The following is a 20,106-nucleotide window of genomic DNA, read 5'->3' as shown; positions in this document are numbered from 1 at the left end:
ATCTTCCATAAAGACATGGCATTAAGGAAAACAAATGTAATGTTTTAACATTTTTGAGCCATTATGTTAAAATATAATTTGAACTTTTGCCATATTATACCCATGCTTTAAAAAAAATATTAATAGAATAATTGAGTAACAGAATAGAATTTTCATTGGTTTTTACAATTACAGGTATAGGACCCGTTATCCAAAATGCTCTGGACCAAGGGTATTCCGGATAAGGGTTCTTTCCGTAATTTGGATCTCCATACCTTAAGTCTACTGAAAAATCAATAAAACATTAATTAAACCCAATAGGATTGTTTTGCCTCCAATAAGGGTTAATTATATCTTAGCTGGGATCAAGTACAGATACTGTTTTATTATTACAGAGAAAAGGGAATCATTTAACCATTAAATAAACCCAATAGGGCTGTTCTGCCCCCAATAAGGGGTAATTATATCTTAGTTGGGATCAAGTACAGGTACTGTTTTATTATTACAGAGAAAAGGGAATCATTTAACCATTAAATAAACCCAATAGGGCTGTTCTGCCCCCAATAAGGGGTAATTATATCTTAGTTGGGATCAAGTACAGGTACTGTTTTATTATTACAGAGAAAAGGGAATCATTTAACCATTAAATAAACCCAATAGGGCTGTTCTGCCCCCAATAAGGGGTAATTATATCTTAGTTGGGATCAAGTACAGATACTGTTTTATTATTACAGAGAAAAGGGAATCATTTAACCATTAAATAAACCCAATAGGGCTGTTCTGCCCCCAATAAGGGGTAATTATATCTTAGTTGGGATCAAGTACAGGTACTGTTTTATTATTACAGAGAAAAGGGAATCATTTAACCATTAAATAAACCCAATAGGGCTGTTCTGCCCCCAATAAGGGGTAATTATATCTTAGTTGGGATCAAGTACAGGTACTGTTTTATTATTACAGAGAAAAGGGAATCATTTAACCATTAAATAAACCCAATAGTGCTGTTTTGCCCCAATAAGGGGTAATTATATCTTAGTTGGGATCAAGTACAGGTACTGTTTTATTATTACAGAGAAAAGGGAATCATTTAACCATTAAATAAACCCAATAGGGCTGTTCTGCCCCAATAAGGGGTAATTATATCTTAGTTGGGATCAAGTACAGGTACTGTTTTATTATTACAGAGAAAAGGGAATCATTTAACCATTAAATAAACCCAATAGGGCTGTTCTGCCCCAATAAGGGGTAATTATATCTTAGTTGGGATCAAGTACAGGTACTGTTTTATTATTACAGAGAAAAAGGAAATCAGTTTTAAAATTCTGAATTATTTAATTAAAATGGAGTCTATGGGAGACGGGCTTTCAATAATTTGGAGCCTTCTGGATAATGGGTTTCCGGATAAGGGATCCCATACCTGTATTATTATTATTCTAACGGTTCTGTTAAACAGGAAACATGCAAGGCATTGTGGGAATCTCCAGCGGAGGGGAGCTGAGTGCTGCTGTGTTGTTTCAGTGGTACATGTAGTTAGGACAGGCAGTGGGGGAATATCAAGGGAAAGACAGTTACAAGTATATTCATTTAAGTAAAATAATCAAACTTTTTAATAATGCATATGGAAAGTTACTAAAAATTATTTTTTTTGTTGGTTTTGGGTTGGATCTTCTTTTTAAATTTGGGTAGTGAGTCTACTGTCTTTGTACTTCCAAAGCATTTAGAGATTTTATTATGAACAAACCCTCAAACATGTTTTCCTCTTGGCCAGTTTCCTGCGTTGATTTTATAAATATGCCACAAATACTTTTGTAAAGAGAAATACATGTTGATTATCCAGCTCTCTTTAAAAGCATACTTTGCTAATAACAGATGAGCATATAAGGGTGGGTTTCAACTTTGTCATCCTGGAATGTAACATTAACCCCCATTGGTTCATGAAACTTGCCAGCTGCTCTTGCCAGTCTTTCAGAAGATAACAGCAGGCTTTCCCTAGAGGTCAGTGGACCAGCAAGCTTTGGCATCCCATAATTTACCTGCTTTTGAAGCTGCCCAAAAGCATAAGGATCAACTCATGAAGTTGACCATCAAGCCCAGACTTCAATAACGCACGGAGAAACCATTTGTTTTTGGATCTAGATTGCAGCTTTCAATTTGCATTGGGAATTGAGATAGGGAGATAAGGCGCCAGTGACGTTCCTCCTACATTAATTTGTCTCCTACAAAATAGAAGACAATTTTTGGATTATTAACAAACATTTCGGAGATATTTTTGACCTTTGTTCTTAGTGAAGATACGGTGTATTGCTTTATTATTGATTCAAAATGATAGTGGGGCATTGTGGAGAGAGAGTGGATGTATCTATTCTGAGCATTACAATGAAGATCAGTTCTATGCACTGGTCAGCTCCTCAGTATTTAGCATCTGCCTTTAAAGGAGCCTCCTTGGCCTTGTCGGAATGGCCATCTTTTGTCCAGCTGTTTTGCTGTGGTGCAGCCTACTCCATTGGCAGTGCTAAGTACAATCCTCTGTATGTTTCAGTAACTGTAGCCTGTATTGATATGGTTCTGGCATTTTCTGTGTTTGTGTTCATTTTGAAATTCCTAACCAGTGAGCTGCAATCATTAGGTGTCCAGTTTTTGGAATGGCAGACTAATTTCTGTGTATCTTCCATTTTTTTACATTCCTGATTGGTTGTTTTATATAAACACCTATATGTCACTACTTTCATGAAGGTCTTAATGCAAAATCAGTTGCAAGCACCCCCCTCGTGTATATATCATGCTACTGAATGCTCCAGTTTGAGGTCTGATTGGGATTTTCTGGGGAACACAATTTTTTGACCCGGTGTCCTCTCTTTGACTACTTCCCTACCTGGTAGATATTTGGCGATATTAGTGCAAAACTTCCTTCCCAATTTTTGCCTCTTTTGAAAGTGTTACGTTGGGTACATCCCTAAGATCCCAACCATTTAATAAGCTGTCTGATCTCTGTGCAGTATCCATAAGAACCCATCTCTCTTAATGAACCCCCATATTCCATTTGATAAATCTCAAAACTTTGAGTCTGGAAATGTCAAAGTCGGATATATTTGAGCATTTCTTTTAATGTGATTTTTGTCAAATCACATAAACACATTATCCAATATTGGTACTGCTTTTGGTGATCTGCTTTTCTGCTGCTCCATCAAACCACAAAGTGAAGTATATTTAGTAACCAATCTAATTATAACTGTATTTTGGAATGAAAATGATCCATTTAATCCCTGGTCTAATCACTGGGACTGTAAATTGATGGTGCCGACTCTACAGTCCAAATTAAAGATAAGAATCCACGGAGAGAGTTACTCGCGATAGATCTCTGCTCTGAAAAGGGTTTCCACTGGCAGCAATAGAAGTCGTTGGTGGAAAGCCCTACACATCGCTTCAGTTTCCGAAGTTGCGCAAAGTTGCCTGCAGGAGGGTGAGCAACTTGCTCTGTGGGTTCTTGCCCTTAAATTAACTTTTTGTACGTTATAAAATGCCCTATTCCCAAATCTTTCAGTGTGGGTTCGGCGGGTTCGGTCCAACCCAGAAAAGTGGGTTCGGTGCATCCCTAGTTAAAATGCTACTGCTGGAAAGCAGCGTAACAAAAAACTAAATAACAAAAAAAAAATAAAACACAAAGACCAATTGCAAATTCTTAGAATATTCAATGTCTACATCATTTTAAAAGTTAATCTAAAGTTGAACTACAATTTTTAAAGTGCGTATTTTATGCAATCATGGGGATTTTAATCAGCCAACCATTAGGTTATACATTATTGCCTTTTGTTTCTACCTCCATATCTGATAATTCAGCCCTGAATGTCAGTGGAGGGAACAAACGAAATTGGTACGTGGTTTGTGTACTATAGATGAATGATTTGTGTGATTAGAGACCTGATGGTAAAAGAACAATACAATCCAGAAACATTTACTCCCCTCAGGGAGAACAGCGGCAGTAATGTAATACTAATATTAGTATACAGGGGCACTGGTACGTATTACAAAGAAATGCATTGTTTTCTGCCATTTTTTACATTTTCAGGAGCACACCAACTACTGTGAGTACAATGTCTTTGTCAGATACCATTCAAATTGTCTATTGTGGTAAATATAAAATGCTATTGATGTGTTTAAAACATTAGTTTTGGGATTATTGTGTCCTTAATATAATAAACTTGAACATTAAATTGACTCCATGTTTATTGCTTATGCTTAAGCAGTTTTGAAGCTGGTCTTCATTTCTTATTTATCTGCCTTTCTCTTTGACCTTTCATTAACAACACATTTAAAATGCTATCTATGGAGAGTGATCCCAGAAAACAAGACTTTAATAAATTAGATTTCTGGTAATTTTTTTTCCATTTTTGTTTTGTTTTATTTAGGCCCTGTCTAATTATTTTTCCCTTTATAAAAGAACTAAACCCTAAAAATGAATGTGGCTAGAAATCCTATCTTTTATTTATTTTGAACTTCACTTTCAGCATATCTATAGTAGCAATGATCCGGGCCTTTATAGTTGTCACAGGAGCTCCCCATCTTGGATTTTTTAAGGAGTGTCGCTGGCACTGCACATGCTCAGTGGGCTCTGGCCAGTTATTGCGAAGCTAAGCTTAGGGGTCATTGCAAATTATCAAGCAGAAAATGAGGTTGTCCTGTAATAAAAGATGAAGCTACAGGGCTGATTATTCAGTTCTGATGCAGACTGCAGTGGTTTGAGCTGCCATGTAATGTGACCCTAAGTGAAATACTTATCAGCCTTATATGGTGCCATTTATATTATATAAATGGTGAGTGGGCCCCTAAGCTCAGTTAAGTGCCAGCAGCCCAGAGCATGTGCAGTGAATTATCAAAAAGAAGATGGGGGGCTACTGGGGGCCATCTTAGGGGGCACTGATCTTCCCTGCTAAAGAGTTGTTGGGGCCTTGGACTGGAACAGAAGCCCCAAACAGAATGTGCAGCCCTATTTCTTAGTTAAGGTTTAGTTCTCCTTTAGGGCCAATGGCACATTGTTTGATCTGTACCCTTCCTCTCCCTGAATGCCCAGGATTAGCCCATCATTGCACACACAGCGCAGATGTCTGCATGGAAATATTAAACTATGAATTTTCATGACAAAATGTGCTGTAGGGCTGATCCTGTGCATGTTGGCACACACGCATTCAGGGAGACCAAGGCAAGGGACCAGTTTCCCCCCACTGGTCACCAGTGCGTCATTAGCCAAAAACCACTCACAAGGTAATCTGTTGTTTCAAAGGCAAATTTTAGAAATGGTCAAGAACATTTTTTTAAAAGTCCTCTGAGAAAACAACTAGACCAGCCGCAGCCCATGTACATAATAGCAAAAGCGGAAGCTGGACCTTTAACTGTTTCCATTTCCCTTGTATATCCATGGCAATATTACTGGTGCTCCCAGTTTGCAGTGCTGCACGGCTTGCTCTGGGACTGCCTTTCTGAGCTCCCTGTAAAAATGCACAGAATTGTTCAAGAGCTTGGTCATGTATTTGTCAATATTTTGCAGTCATATCTTGCATGGAGAATCTTTCAGAAGTATTTTTATCTGAAATCAATTAAAATAGTATAATATGTCCCCATTCCCCTATTCCTACTCACTATTGCATATCTCTACCCATTATTAGAGTAATGGGAACAGGGATCCTTATTGTTTGGAACCCCTACAGTCATTTGTATGGTTCTTCTGGCCCTGTAAAGCAATGTTTCTCTCCTCTCTAATTACAATCTGTCTCTGCTGCTCAGAACCATCAAGAAACATGAGACTGGCTATAGGGGGGTGTTAAATTCACCTTTAAAGGGGTTGTTCAACATTGAGTTTAGTTTTAGGATGTTTTTTTTATTATTTCGCTTTTTGTTCAGAATCTCTCTAGTGTGAAATTTCAGCAGCTATCAGGTTGCTAGGGTTCCAGTTACTTTGCCAACCAGATAGTGGTTGAGAGAGAGAGGACTATGAATAGAAGAGCAACGGAATAGTAAGATAAGTAATGAAAAGATCAATCACAGATCAAGTTTGTTTTGTCTTCTGGGGTCAGTGACCTCCATTTCATAGCTGGAAAGAATCAGAAGAAGACGGCAAATAATTCATAAACAATGAAAAATAAATAATGAAGTCAAATTAAAAATTGTTTAGAACTGAACATTCTATGACTTATAAAAAGTTAATTTAAAGGTGACCCCTCCTTTAAAGGAACAGTTCAGTGTGAAAATGAAACTGGATAAAATAGATAGACTGTCCAAAATGAAAAAAAAAAAAACATTTCTAATTCCTACAGATGTCTAACATAATGACCAGAACACTAACTAAGAGGTTAGAGAGCTGAAAGCAGGAAGTAGTCAGTGACTTTAGGGGGGACCACATGGGACATTATTGTTCAGTTAGTTTGTGAGCCCGCAGGTCAAATGCAAACTAACAGCAGTTTTGTCCCATATGCCCCCCCGCAAGTCACTGATTGGTCACCAAATATCGGCTTAGAGGGTTGTAAAGGAGGAAGTAGTGTTCTGGCTATTATGTTAGACATCTGCCTGCTCCAGTCCTTATAGATTACATTTTAGCCTAACTATGTATATTAGAAATAGGTGGTGAGAGGCAGCTAAAGGCATTTAGATGGCAACTATTATTCCTTTGTGTGTTGGTCAAACAGCACATTTAGCATCAGGCTAAGGCTTTCAGCAGCATTTTTGATAACCAAGGATTTGGAGCAGGGGTGGCCAGACTCGGTCGCGATCGACCGTACTGACACGGAATGCGGAAGTGTGGCGTGAATGCTTACGTAGGCGATGCAGCGTATGTAAGCATTCACGCAGAAATCCACTGGGGATCAACTGGTGGACCGCGATCGACGTATTGGCCACCCCTTATTTGGAGCAATCATATAATACTCCGTTATATTATCCCTACTGCAGATCCTGATGCACAAAAACTGCAGAATTAACTAGGATGCACCGAATCTACAACTGATTTAGCCCAATGCGGAAACGAATCAGAACTCTTATTTGTATAGTTACATTTGAGCAGAGTTAAACTGCTGCGCAGAATCCTTTGGGAACAGATATATACCGGTTTAATTTGTCTGGCGTATAAAGGCACCTCAATGTAATGGTTCAGATTTGGTTTGGACGAACAGCTGCGTCCGAATCCTGCAAAAAGTTCTCTAATTCAGCTCAATCCTGAAATTTGTATTTGATTTGGTGGAACCCTGGGGAAAAATAACATTTTATTAAAAGCATGTTTAAGTTGGCCTTGTATGAAAAACTTTGAGTTGAAGAAGGGCATCCTTAACCAATTTTCTGTTCAATTTCACTACAGGTAAAAGCTAAAAATGATGACAAAGTTGAAAAGGTGAGTGTCCAGAGAACCTACTGCCTCGTACATGTATTTATACAATAATACGGTCCATCCAGTAAAACTGCCCATAAACAGGTGTGTGAGGTACGGCCTTCCCCCTGCATGGCCAGATGGGCTACTGTTTGTCTGATATCTTCAGCTGCTCCACTGTAATAAACAGTGTATATACATGCACATAATATGTCTGGGGAGCTCATACATGTGAAGAAAGGATTCACCATGAAATGCTACAGGTATGGGACCTGTTATCCAGAATGCTCGGGGCCTGGGGTTTTCCAGATAAGGGATATTTCCGTAATTTAGATCTCCATACCTAAATCTGCTAAAAAATAATTTAACCATTAAATAAACCCAAAAGGATTATTTTGCCTCCAATAAGGATTAATTATATCTTAGTCGGGATCAAGTACAGGTACTGTTTTATTATTACAGAGAAAAGGGAATGATTTAACCATTAAATAAACCCAATAGGGCTGTTCTGCCCCCAATAAGGGGTAATTATATCTTAGTTGGGATCAAGTACAAGTACTGTTTTATTATTACAGAATAAAAATAATCATTTTTAAAAAAGTGAATTATTTCCTTAAAATAGAGTCTGTGGGAGATGGCCTTTCTGTAATTTGGAACTTTCTGGATAACAGGTTTATAGTATATTTTAAGTATATTTAAAAAAAAAAGAAATGTTAAATCCATAGAAAAGGAAGCATACGTAGCATCTAGGGAACATATGGTTCCCATTAATATTTTTGTTCTGCGGCTTTCCAGTTTGGAATGTAAGGGTCTCATTTAAAGGGGCAGTATACACCTATGTACAACTATTTTCTTCATAAGCAAAAGGAATAGTGCTAAAAATTCATTCTAAATTCATTCATTCTAATTTACTTTAATTACATTTTTTTAATTCATTCATTCATTCATTCATTCTAATTTAATTACATTTTTTTTTAGTAAAATGTATTTTGCTTTCACTCTTCCTAACTTAATATTAATTAGTTCAGTTAGTTTAACTCAGATACCGAACCTGGTCTCTTAACCCTTAGTTGTGACTGTTTTGTCTTACAACTAAACAGTAGTCCATTATGCAGGGGGATTATCTTCCTTGCAAGGACAAGGCATGGAGTGGCTCCTTTTTTATTGTCTAGAAATAACAATGCATAGGCTTTACACAATTAATACAATAGGTATAAAGTATGTTCAGCACAAGGCCTTTTCATTGCCCTTATTTCAAAAAAGGAGTAAGCTGCCCATGTAAGAATTCCCTCTGACTAACAATGTTTATTTTAGTGATTCCCCGACTATCCGCTTGTGATCAACGTGGTGTTAAATTGTGAATAACATCTTGTTGCTCATCAGAGCCCAAGTTGTTACGCTTAACAAATATATGGCCAAAGGTATGTGGGCACATCTTCCCAACATCTTATTCTGAAACCAATAGGTCTTAATATCAAGTTGGTCCTTGCTTTGCTGCTCTGTTGCTCCCCTGTTCTTATTAAAAGGAAGGCTTTTCAATAGATGCTCCATCATTGTTGGTAGGGTTTGCTTCTATCCATACTTAAGAGGCTTGGTGCTGATGTTGGGATCAGGCCTGAATAGGGATTCCAGTTAAGTTCAGAGGTGTTCAGTGGGTTGAGTTCAGGGCTCTGTGTCAAGTTCTTTCACTCCTGTCTTAGCAAACCCCTCTGTACGGGCCTGACTCTGTGCCTGGGGGCAGTATAGTGCTAAAATAGAAATAGGACCTTCCCCAAACTGTTGCTACAAAGTAGGAAGCACAAAGGAATGTCATTGTATGAGGCAGGGGTATGTGAGTTAGCAATGATGGCTGTGACTTAATTAGCCAATTCCAGTAATTAGAAGGCGTGTCAGGATGGTTTTGGCCATGTAGAGTAGTAGGTTCACCTTATGAAAACATGGCTGTTTCGGGTACTACAAGAACTAAAGGGTATATATTTCTCCAAAATGTTAGCCAACAGAACCCCTTCTTTGGGTGGGGGAAAAAATTCTGCCACTGACTTTTGACTGGAGCCTCAGCCGTTGTGCCCCAAACTTGTTGTTCAGCAGGTTAGGAGACCATTTGGGGCACAACTCCTCGGAACTTAAGTTGCTCATTTTATCTGTGGGTCCAACATTTTATTGAACCGTGGACTTGGGAAAGATTTTGTAAAAAGTAATGAAAAGGTTTGTTGTACCCTATATACACCATATGGGCAAAATTATTCATGCATTCCTTCTGATTACTGGAATTTAAAGGTTCTACACCCAAAAACAATTTTTTTTTCATGATGAAAATAGAATATATAAGCTGCTTAGAATTATATTACTAAAACTGACACAGGTGCTGCTTCATTATCCAGTGCAATTCTTAACAACTCCATGCTTCCTACATTGGTCCCATTTCAGCAGGAAGATAACCCATCGTGTAAAACAAGACTCATACAGAATGGGTTTGCTGAGATGGGAGTGGAAGAATTTTTATGTTCTATACCATATATGTCAAACACAAGGCCCGGGGGCCAAATCCGGCCCCCCTGGCTGTTTTATGTGGCCCTTGGTGACTGTGTCTGACCATCCAGCCTGATCATTTTCCTCACATAGTAACTAAGACTAAGGGGTATAGTTATCATGCTGTGTAAAAAGTGGAGTGAAGCATTACCAGTAATGTTGCCCAGGGCATCCAATCAGTAATCAGATTTCAATAGTAGCAAAGCATCTATTGGCTGCTATGAGCAACATCACCAGTAATGTCTTACTCCACTTTTTACACATTGTGATAAATATACCCCTTAGTATCTTACTAAGTATATTTATAAAAAATTTGGCCCGCAACTTAGCCTGTGTTTTAGATTTCGGCCCCCTTATGTGATTGAGTTTGATACCCCTGTATCTATACAGAAATCCCAAATTGGCTCAGATGTGAGCCAGACCTGATCCCTAACATTAGTGCCAATTTTCTTAGGTATGAATGGAGGCAAATCCCATTTTACAATGGAAAGAAGAAGAGTAGAGGCTGTTTAAGCAACAAAGAGAAGTCCAACTGTGTAGTAATACAGAGCAGAAAGCAGATTCATTCGAAGTTTTTAATGATTTCACTTTCTTATCAGAACCTGCCCTACTCATCTTTCAATTGGTCATTAAGACATTATCTAGGCTGCTAAGGTCCAAGGTGCCCTGACTTTAAATTCCAAAGCGAGAGCTTCAGAAAAATATACATTTACAGAAATGCCTGCATTAACAAAGATACTGTATTTTCACGTTACGTTATCGCCAGTGGGAAAAGAATATTTGCAGACAAAGTGCAGCTGGCAGGGAAGGGTTAATTCTAAGGGCAAGCAGTTTCAACAATAAAAACAAAAAATCCCAAATATAGTTTTACTTAGCTCAGTTTGAGCTGTTGCAAAATATTCCATTATCTGTATATGGTTTATAGGCATTGGTGTCTAATAATATCCCTATTTTATGGGGGGATTATTCACTAACATATTTTAAATTTAGGTTTGCTACCCATAATATTAGGGTACTTGCAAGCCACAATAATATTATACCAAAGCCTTACTATATGGTATGGGCTAATCTCTGTTTCCTACTGGTTATCTCGCATCCAGCAACATTTATTCTAATGACTAGAGCTCCAGTGCTGTTAGCTTGAGGGACCTTCCCCGTGTGTGCATTGGACCAGAGGCAAGCTATCAATGGAAAAAGAAATCACCTAGGTGCTTCAAAGTAAATCTGAGCATTTAGAGATTAGCATGGCACTGTATGTGTAGCCCATTGGCACCCTAATATCTGCATACTAGGCAACCAGCTGCTTGAGATGGGATTGTCTGGCTGCCTCTCTACCCCCAATGTGTCTGTGCCAGGGGAGTGACCCCGTTTGAATCTGTAACTATATATGCTGTGTATCCCAAGTGAGCACGTGCTGCCCCAAATGATGTACGTTTTGCTGCAATTTCATAATCACCAGCTCAAACCAGAGATTCCAAATACCCACTACTTCTATAACATACACACATCAAACTTTTAAGGGTCTAAAGTTTTCTCCTCCAATTCTGTCCACAGCTGTTCCAGAGGTGCCTCATGAAAGTCTTGCACATAGATCTGTGGAAATGCTATGTGTCCTATGTGCGGGAAACCAAAGGGAAACTGCCAAGTTACAAGTAAGTAATAGGCTGCAAAAATACTACGGTTTTCTTTCCTCCTGCCATGGGCTATATTTGCAACACCGACACCAAACAAATACAAGTCTTAGTTTTGTTTGGTTAGTTTAGCTTTGCTTCTGTGCTGTAGCCCTCATTCTTGTTTTAGTACCGTCATAGTACTGTGCTTATCTGGTGTCTAAGTCTTTTCGCTATGGGGACCCTGGAGATACCACCAAGTCCAGGGAAGATTTCAGCCGTCTGTGGCAGCCGGGTAACATACTGAATCAACTGGAATTCAATGGCAATGAGCCACCTGAAAATGTAAATGTGCCCCTTTTTGGTTATCAGAAAATCACCATATTCCACCATAATCGGTTACTAATTTGTCATTCCGGCCAAGCACCGTGCGTGGCTTCTGTAAACTGCAACTATAGCCTGTCTGTAAATAGGGTTTACATTATTCTGTTTCTCTGTAAATGTTTAGTAAAATATTGACACCTGTTATTCTGCAGAGGGAATGAGATATGTATCTTTATATTGCAAAGCAACCAGCTAAATCTCATACACAGGCTCCAATGAAACAGTGGCCTCTGGTGGAAAAAGTCATCTGCCCTCCATTTTAGAGACCTGAAACTCCCTTCACTAATACAGGGCTGACTGCGTTAGACAGTGCTGTATTAGTAATGCGTGGGGCGCATAGGCATTCCTCCTTTTGTCTTGTAAATTTTGCCTCATTCAGAAGCATAAGGTACAGAGCAGCAGGAGGTGTGACCTGCGTTGGAGCTAGTGGCGCCTTCTGGCCCTATGCTCGTCACTGAGCTCTGGATCTTTCATCTGGCACTCAATGCAGAGTGTGACGCGAAGAGGGACACCTGGCACTACTTTGTGCTCTTGCATTTGTTCCCCCAGGGGTCATGAATGACTTTTTTAGAACCTTTTTGTGTTCAGAACACCCTACATGTGTTGCACCGTGACTTGATGCATGTCACTTCCAACTGACATAAGGGAGGAGCTCTGCAAATGCCTTGCTCCCCTAATTATGGCAAGAACATTCACTGGTGACATTTTTTGGGCAAAAGGTAGAGGATGACCTGCATAGTTTCCATCTGATGCCAGTGGGTGATGTTAGTGCTTCAAAACAGCCAACATGGCTCTTTTTTTACTTGGGGACAGTGAGCACAGTTGGTTTCCTCACTGGCACAGAAACAGTTAAAAGACACTCAAATACAAACTTTGCCCTACTTCATCTGTCCATCATTTGCCAGGACTGTATTAATGTCAACCTCTTTTTCACCCAGGATAGCCAGCCATTAAAGAGGTTCTGTATTGTGCCTCAGAGGCTATGAATCTTGCCCCTTTGTATACCAATGCTAATAATTGTTATTATGCTTTTTCTTCTAGGGAGAAAATGGCACAGGCGTATGACTTTGCACTTGATAAAATTGGCATGGAAATCATGTCCTATCAGGTAACTCCTTGTTCTTTCCTCAAGTCATTGCCTTACGGTTAGGACTGTGCCTAGGCTAACGTTGCCGTTCTTCTCTCTGCAGATATGGGTCGACTACATCAATTTCCTGAAAGGAGTGTAAGTGAATGTGGAAAGCTTGATCTGCAAAAATCCCTTAATCACATTTCTTAAACTGGCTAACTCAGCTGAGCTTCTGTCTGGCTATGAGGTTTCAGGGCAAGTAGTTGGGTTATTTGCTCAAAGTTTGCCTGTTGGTCAGTAGCAGACACTGAGCTTTCCAGCTTGTCTAGTTCTCCTATTACATTCTGCAAAGCTCCATGTTCCAGACAGCAACATTAGGAACACAGTAAGTTCTGGTATCTTGGAGCAATGGCTACGTTAAACCAAAATTCCTAAATAGCATCACACAGCTATAGTTTAGCAAGCACACACATGTTTAATGGCAGCTGCTGAGTAGCAGAAATTCAAATTTAGGCTACAGCCACATGGGTCTGATTCTCAGCCTGCGAATAAACCACATAAAGGTAAAACGTATAAAGCCTCTGGGCTCCAATTATTTTTTGAATATGCCTGGGTGAAGACACCCAGAATGTATTCACTTCCTAAATCAGCTCCATATGCTTGCGCTTGGGCCGGTGCAGTGGTTTCGGGTGCAATGCATCTACAAAAAAGCCTGTTTGTAGTGTAGCCTTTGGCTATGTAGAATTAAAATGCAATTTTAGCCGCTCAAGCTCACCACTGCTACCAATGGGAGAGAGTGCTGCATGTGCCTAGGCTTTCCATACTCCCCCAAAATGTCAAATTGGAAAAAAGTAGACAGCAACACTGTCTTCCAATAAAGATAAAATATTTTTTGTTCTGCTAGAAAACAAGGCCCGGTCTGCTCTCCACTTTTTTCCCAATTTCACAGGCCAAGAAACCATGTGTCTGCTTCAGTGTGCAGAATGGTGATCTGCACCCAGAGACGCTGTGCTGGCCAAGTAGTCAGAACCACCTTTCCGAATTTCCACTGGGAAACACGAAAGGGGAAATTAATGGATTTTTAAAGTATATACAACAAAAAAGAAGCAGAAAGCTAATGGGGAAAAATCCCATTATTTGTGGTGTACTACTTTAAAACATTACTTTTGAAGAAAATAATGCCATCTGATAACAAAATGCCCAAAATTCCTTGCCACTGCCTGCCCATCCAAATGCCAGTCTGCAAACACCATGAGCTGCTTGAAATGCAAAATGCCAGGCTAAGTACAGAGCTGCCGGCTTAGTTTTTCCCAAATAATCTCCTAAATATAAAACTGACAACAGAATGTTTGACTGTCACTAAATAATAAAGGCTGAAACAAAGAATATGTTTCCTAGCTTTATACCTATAAAACAATATGCTTGAATGTCTCTATATCGTCTTTATTTTTGGCATATAGAGAAGCTGTGGGATCTTATGCTGAGAACCAAAGAATTACGGCCGTCCGCAGAGTTTACCAGCGAGGCTGTGTCAACCCCATGATTAACATCGAACAGCTTTGGAGGGATTACAACAAGTATGAAGAGGTAAATTGCATAATTTAAAGCTGTACGCCCAGAATCGGGGCAAATATAGTAAGAGAGTAACAAAAGCCCTTTTTTTGTATGAGTGCAATCAAAACGAGCGAGCAGTCCACTAAGAAGCCTTTGTATATTGAACTGACCCTTAACTCATAGCCTAACTGGCTGCAGCTGGGGAACGGGAGGGATTTATATAGAGGGCTTCTCTGCTGATTTGTCTTACCTTTGTAGGGCAAAGAAGAAAATAGTGACTACCTTCATTCTTAGATTTTGCTTTGTTAAATGCAAGAAATAACAAATAAAATTAGATATTTCTTAATTAATACAAAAGGCAAAACAATGTCAGCACATTCACAGCAAGCCGATTCATTGCACTAGTGTCGAAAAGGGGAGTACACTGCCTCTTTAAGGCATTAAAAATGGAAATGGAAATAACTCTCTAAATATTCTTTAGGGTATCAACATCCATTTGGCAAAGAAAATGATTGAAGACAGAAGTAGAGATTACATGAATGCAAGAAGAGTTGCAAAGGTAATCCCAGCTGTTTCAGTGGATGGGTGGTTTATTTTAGTTTATTCTGATCAAGTTTGAATTTACTGAGCATTCTGCTCTGTGTGTCTTACAGGCTAGGAGACATGGCATGATATATATATATTTAATTATTGGTCTACAATCACTGCTGTATGTTCCATTCAGTTCCGTTATTGCTAGCAAGTGATAACTGATTTGTTAGGCCACAAATGTGTTGTTATTGCAGTATAAAAAAAACACTGGTATGGAATCTGTTATCTAGAATGCTGGGGACTTGGGGTTTTCCTGTTAACAGGTCTTTACATAAGTTGGATCTCCATACCTGCTTAAATTCTTTTTCAGCTTTTTCTTTATTACTTAGTAAAAGGAAATCATTTTTAAACATTAGAATTATTTGCTTATAATGGAGTCTATGAGAGATAGCCTTCCCATTATTCGGAACTTTCTGGATAAAAAAAATCCCATACCTGTATTACACATTACCCTAACAATGGCTTCAGTGTCATTTAAGACTTAGCAGTCAAGGCAATACTAGTAGAATTGGCTTCTCTCTTGTGTGACTGTATAAATGTATTTTAATTAAGTCATGCTGTGGGCTGGGTCTAGGCTCCCCTCCTAATAACAATGTACCAGTCACTGGCAAATAGTACTGCATTTCATCAATATGTAAGTGCCTCCCATCTTGTGCTGGCAATTGGCTGTGTTTTGTTCACGGCAATAGGAATGTGTGCAAAGCCTTTGACATGTTATACAACATTTTATAACTGATCATGAAAACAGAATCTCTATAATCAAAGACATTGTTTTAAAAGTTTTACTTTATCTTAATCCAGGATACATCGGTGGCCTTCAAGATTTTTGAGTTAGGACTAAAGAAATATGGAGACATCCCTGAATATGTCCTTGCCTACATAGATTATTTGTCTCACCTTAATGGTAAGTTACGTGAATACATTTTATTTATTGTAAAAGTGTAATGGTTTGTTCGCTTATGTCTTTGCAAAAGCTCTTACCACTTTCTATAATTGTATTAAACACAGGCCTCTCTATACACCACTGTAATAAATGTGTATTTCAAATAAACGGTAACTAATCCTCTCTGTTCGTTTTTTTATTTCTAAAAGAGCAACTAAGACACCACTTATAATGCTTGCAGCGCTCAGTTCCCAGTAAATATGTGGTTTTAGAAGGTTGTTTATATGATCAACCTAAATGTTTGTAGCCTTAGGTGAAAAAATATATTTTACTGGCCCCTTTAAAAGTTCTGGAGCTACTGCCTGTAGCTTTCTAGTTTGTATGTGACAGGTCACTTTTACTTACCTAAATGTGTGAAATAGTATGTTATATGTATATGTTTAGTAATTTAGGTGTGGTTTTATGATAAGTTAAATAATATTAAACGAATCCTAAATATTTTTTTTCCAGAGGATAATAACACAAGAGTATTATTTGAACGCGTTTTAACATCAGGAAGTTTGCCTCCCGAAAAATCAGGGTGAGTCTGAATATAAACTTCGTATATGGAAGGCCAGTCATAGAAACTGCAGTGAGAGACGACAGTCTCAAGTCACGAACCTTCCCCTGCGCAGCCTTAAGCCTTTTGCTCTACACTGTCATGTAACACAGACTGCAGGGTTTATTTTATGATCCCTTTCCCAGTGCAGCATAAAAGCTTTACACAGTGGAGCCCTAAGCAGGCCTGTACCCTCAGCTATATCATGGGAAACATCATATATTTATATGGTAGAATTCCAATAAAACTCTATTCAGTTCATACACTGCCCCTGTGCAAGTTTTGCTTCTCTTGCAACAGTATTGCTATTCCCCTGCTCAGATTAAATCCTGCCTGCTCATGGCTCAGGCTTCATCCCCGTGCAAGTGTACAAGGACAACACAGGGGAAGAGGAAAGTGAAGAGGGATGGGAAGAACAGCAAAAGCGAAGCTGCATAATGCTGCTGTTATATGCTGAATGTGAACTTTATACAATGTCTGTCAAACTGGAAAGCTCACTTTGTCTCGGAATACTGAATTGTTTCTCCTTGTTTTTTCCCCCCTTGATTTCTGCAGTGAGATTTGGGCACGCTTCCTGGCCTTTGAAAGTAACATTGGAGATTTAGCTAGTATACTGAAAGTGGAAAAAAGGAGATACACAGCATTCAAGGAGGAGTATGAAGGGAAGGAGACAGCACTTCTTGTGGATAGATACAAATTTATGGACTTGTACCCCTGCTCCACAAGTGAACTGAAAGCTTTGGGATACAAGGTATGTTGTGATCAGGGTTTGTACCTGCATATAGCTATCCCGCCTTTACTCTATTATGGGAATTATGTTAGATTCATATATTAACGTGGTGCTTGGGGCTTATCTTTGGTCTCTAGTATATGTGCCAGCAGCTGCCATCCTCTACCGCTCCCATGCCTTTATACCAAGCAGAGACACATTTATTTCTTTCACTCCCTTCATGTTTGCTTCTCTTTTTTCAAGATTCTCAGGCAACAGCAAACTGCTGCTTGATTAAATAATAAAGGAACAGATATGGCTGATTGCTATTGGTGGTTTGCAGTATTGTCAATTAGCACAAGAAAATTTGTCTGCCTCACTCCTATCTTATTGACAGTAATGTCTCATTCTTATTTCTAGGATGTATCGAGAGCCAAACTGGCAGCACTAATCCCAGACCCTGTTGACCGAAAACCAGAGTATCCCAAACCTGACACGTCCCAGATGATCCCTTTCCAGCCGCGACATTTAGCTCGTAAGCCTTTTTAAAGCTAATTGACTCATATTCATTTAACTAGGAAACCTTATGAGGACTTTTATTTGCTGATTCTAACTAGTTGCTTCTTTGTCTACTAATCCATTCCTGGGGGTGCCGTGCCTCCATGCGCACCATGTTATCTGCCTGAGAGTCCTGCACATTGGCCCGCTGCCATTGGTCAATTTAGTAATCGCTCTCCCTTTCCTTTTTATAGGGCTGATAGAGTTGGATTGTAGAACAGCCGCGTGTATTAACCGCTAAAAACAATGTTTTTCTGTTCTGTAGCACCTGGACTCCATCCTGTTCCTGGCGGAGTATTCCCAGTCCCTCCAGCTGCAGTGATCTTAATGAAGCTGCTTCCTCCCCCCATTTGCTTCCAGGTTAGTGTGTCATTTTGCTTTTTTTGGCAATGTGGGGTTGTTACCTTTGCTTTGATACTGTAGCCAGGAACAATGTGAGAGGAGGAGAGGGCCGCAATGCGAAAAGGGCCGCAAAGCGAAAAGGGGCGCAATGCGAAAAGGGCCGCAAAGGATACGTTGTTTTGTTTATGTTGATGGCCCCATCACTACTGGGACCAGGGCTTCCATCAGCAATCACGCAGCCCCATTCTAAGTTAGTAGGACCCGCCCCAACTATCAATATATTGGTCACCTGCGGCCCTTGGACCCTGCCAGCAAGAATAATGTGGCCCTAGTTAAAATAAAGTGACCTGCAGAAGGAAGCATGGTCACACCTCCTGATCCATCCCAGTCGCCCATTATACAAAACCGCTGCCCATATTTCACCCTAACCCTGTACATACTTGTGAGCACAAGTCTCTTGGGGCCCCCTCTGCCATGGTGCCTCTGACTGCAGTACCCCACTGATGTGGCCTTTACTGGGACCCTGAAAACTATTAGGTGTCATTATGTCATAGGGAATCCCAAATGTTGCACTTGTACTGAGCCCTGTAGAGAAACGGTTCCTGATGGTGGCAATGTGGGCTCACTACAGGGCACTGTGCCCTCCCTTCCCCTGCACTGCAAGTTCTACCCGGCCCTTCCCCCTGTCCCACTGGCTTTCTCTGATAAAGTTGGGGGGGGGGATTCTCTACAGATATAGAGGAAGATGCTTCCCCCCCCAAAAAAAAACACAGGGTCTGCTTCCCCTATAGTTCCACCACTGACTGTGGGATGTGTCCCACTTTATAATAAAATGTGATACTTCTGGGCAGCCAATAAACTAGGTTAGTCCTTAAAAAATAATTCATAAAATTCCATTTTATTTCTTTTCACAGGGCCCATTCGTACAGGTTGATGAGATTATGGAAATCTTGTGGAGGTGCAAGCTGCCGGACAGTAAGTGCTTTGTGGGTGCACCTATAAACCAAAGCTCCAGAAACACGTACGCATTTACCTGCAGCTCTTTCAGCTCGGTTCTGCTTTTGCTCTTGTCTTGCTAAGGAGGATGGGAGTTAGAGTTCCAGGGCTGCAATGGGTTATGGGTATTGTAGTTGAACAACATCTGGGTGGCTGCAGATTGCCCTTGGCTGAATGAGCCTCTTTCAATGTATGTGTATCTGTCTTTGCAGCAGTGGAAGAGGCGGTGAGGATCATTACAGGAAGCCAGGCAGAGATGAACATGGAGGGGAACGGACCAGTTGAAGGCAAAACACTACTAAATAAATCTGTGAAAAGACCCAACGAGGATTCCGACGATGAAGAAGAGAAGGGGTCTGTGGTTCCTCCCGTCCACGATATATACAGAACCCGGCAGCAGAAGAGAATCCGGTGAAGATTTTGCTTTTCTTTAAAATTACAGAAAAAAAAATTCCAAACAAGAAACTTTTTATCGAACATTTCTGCCATCAAACCTCGCGCCATAAGAACCTCCATATTGTTACGAGCGTCAGACTAATCTGTGTTCTTGTGGTGCGGCTAAAAGGTTTCTGGTGTTATCAACAACAAATACTATTACTGTTGGTTTTTTCCCCCTTGAAGAGGGAGCGGATGGAAACATGTAAACGGCGCGGATCCTAAAATCGACTTCTCTTTTCTTCATCTGTATTTTTTATGCGCAGCTGGGAAAGCTTTGTCGGTTTTATTTCGAAGACTGATCAGCTTTGGGAACGTCCGAGGTTTGTTGGTTTTTTTTTTTAATTCACTTTGCATTCTCTCGTGTTTTCATGCGTATATCGGCTACATGTGCCTGCGCCCGAGCGTATTCCATTCAGGTATCTCTCCTCACCCATTTCTCCCACCCCTGCCCCCTGATTCCACCATCTCTTTTTAATTACCCTTTTCTCTTGCCCCACAGGTCTCCTTCCTCTCTA

At 39.9% G+C, this 20,106-nt stretch overlaps 1 protein-coding gene across 1 annotated transcript in view; it reads left to right on the top strand.

The window, feature by feature from the left end:
• LOC100496477 (cleavage stimulation factor subunit 3) overlaps positions 1–19,589 on the top strand; it is a 63,934-nt gene extending 44,345 nt beyond the window's left edge. Inside the window, 6 exon segments of the mRNA XM_031900737.1 lie at positions 16,461–16,530; positions 17,104–17,299; positions 17,678–17,792; positions 18,081–18,175; positions 19,072–19,132; positions 19,366–19,589. Of these exon segments, the coding sequence (XP_031756597.1) occupies positions 16,461–16,530; positions 17,104–17,299; positions 17,678–17,792; positions 18,081–18,175; positions 19,072–19,132; positions 19,366–19,568 (740 nt within the window). The 3' untranslated portion in view covers positions 19,569–19,589.
• Positions 19,590–20,106: the final 517 nt, after the last annotated feature.

Source organism: Xenopus tropicalis, chromosome 4 (genome assembly GCF_000004195.4).
Source record: "Xenopus tropicalis strain Nigerian chromosome 4, UCB_Xtro_10.0, whole genome shotgun sequence".
In the NCBI taxonomy this organism is placed as follows: domain Eukaryota; kingdom Metazoa; phylum Chordata; class Amphibia; order Anura; family Pipidae; genus Xenopus; species Xenopus tropicalis.
This window is presented reverse-complemented; position numbering and strand designations above follow the sequence as displayed.